The sequence below is a fragment of the Austrofundulus limnaeus genome, unplaced genomic scaffold (assembly GCF_001266775.1).
Source record: "Austrofundulus limnaeus strain Quisiro unplaced genomic scaffold, Austrofundulus_limnaeus-1.0 Scaffold716, whole genome shotgun sequence".
Classification (NCBI taxonomy): Eukaryota; Metazoa; Chordata; class Actinopteri; order Cyprinodontiformes; family Rivulidae; genus Austrofundulus; species Austrofundulus limnaeus.
The window spans coordinates 175,514-176,371 of NW_013953118.1; the positions used below are offsets into that span (position 1 = coordinate 175,514).

Here is an 858-nt window from a genome sequence, read left to right on the forward strand (position 1 = left end):
GTTTCGTCACTCATCATCTTCTTCTAAAGCTAAATATAGCGCTTAGGAAGCATACGCTCATGACGATAGTGTAACTGTTAGGGGAACAGTCGTAGCATTGTGTAACACAAATAACAGTGATTATAACAGTGTGTGTTTATACGAAGCTTCCAGGCAGAGGGTTTGCACCAGGGATGTTTTATAATCGAGTTATTGGAGGAACTGTTTGAGCTGTAGCATCAGAAGAACAGATCTTTGCAGTTTTTAGTTGAACATCCAGCTGTGTTTAAACGGCTGTGTTGTGTTTTGTGCTGATGGAGCTCTGCTGGTTTTCAGATCCTAGAGAGCGACAAACGGATCACTCTGGGTCAGAACGACACCGGCTTCAGCTGCGATGGCTCGGCCAGCACCTTCAGGGTCATGTTCAAGGAGCCCATCGAGATCCTGCCCAACGTCAGCTACACGGCCTGCGCCACGCTCAAAGTCAGTCCCCTCTGAGCCCCCCGTCTCTAAAACCAGAGCTTTCTGTTCACGGTGTTGATCTGTTGGTCCCGCAGGGTCCAGACTCTCACTACGGCACGAAAGGCCTGAAGAAACTCACCCAGGAGTCCACCACCGGGACCAAGACCACGTTTTTCTTCTTCAGCTCGCCTGGAAACAACAACGGCACGTCTGTGGAGGACGGGCAGATCCCTGAGATCATCTACTACATCTAGACCCGTACAAGGACCAGGAGGACCTCAGACCACAGGGAGGACCGGACCGGACCGGACTGGACCCTAGTGCCTCCGGATCCCCTGGACTAATGAAGTGTGTGTGTTTTAGCTGAGGCTGTGTATAAATATGTGTGTGTGTGTGTGTGTGTGTGTGTGTGTGTGT

At 50.7% G+C, this 858-nt stretch overlaps 1 protein-coding gene across 2 annotated transcripts in view; it reads left to right on the forward strand.

Annotated features, from left to right (window-relative positions):
- Window positions 1-858, forward strand: part of LOC106532078 (BTB/POZ domain-containing protein 1) — an 8,632-nt gene extending 7,774 nt beyond the window's left edge. For both annotated transcript variants that reach the window (XM_014028069.1, XM_014028070.1), the window contains exons 7-8: window positions 316-462; window positions 537-858. In XM_014028069.1, coding sequence (XP_013883523.1) covers window positions 316-462; window positions 537-695 — 306 coding nt within the window. In that variant the 3' untranslated portion in view covers window positions 696-858. The remainder of the gene's footprint in view (window positions 1-315; window positions 463-536) is intronic.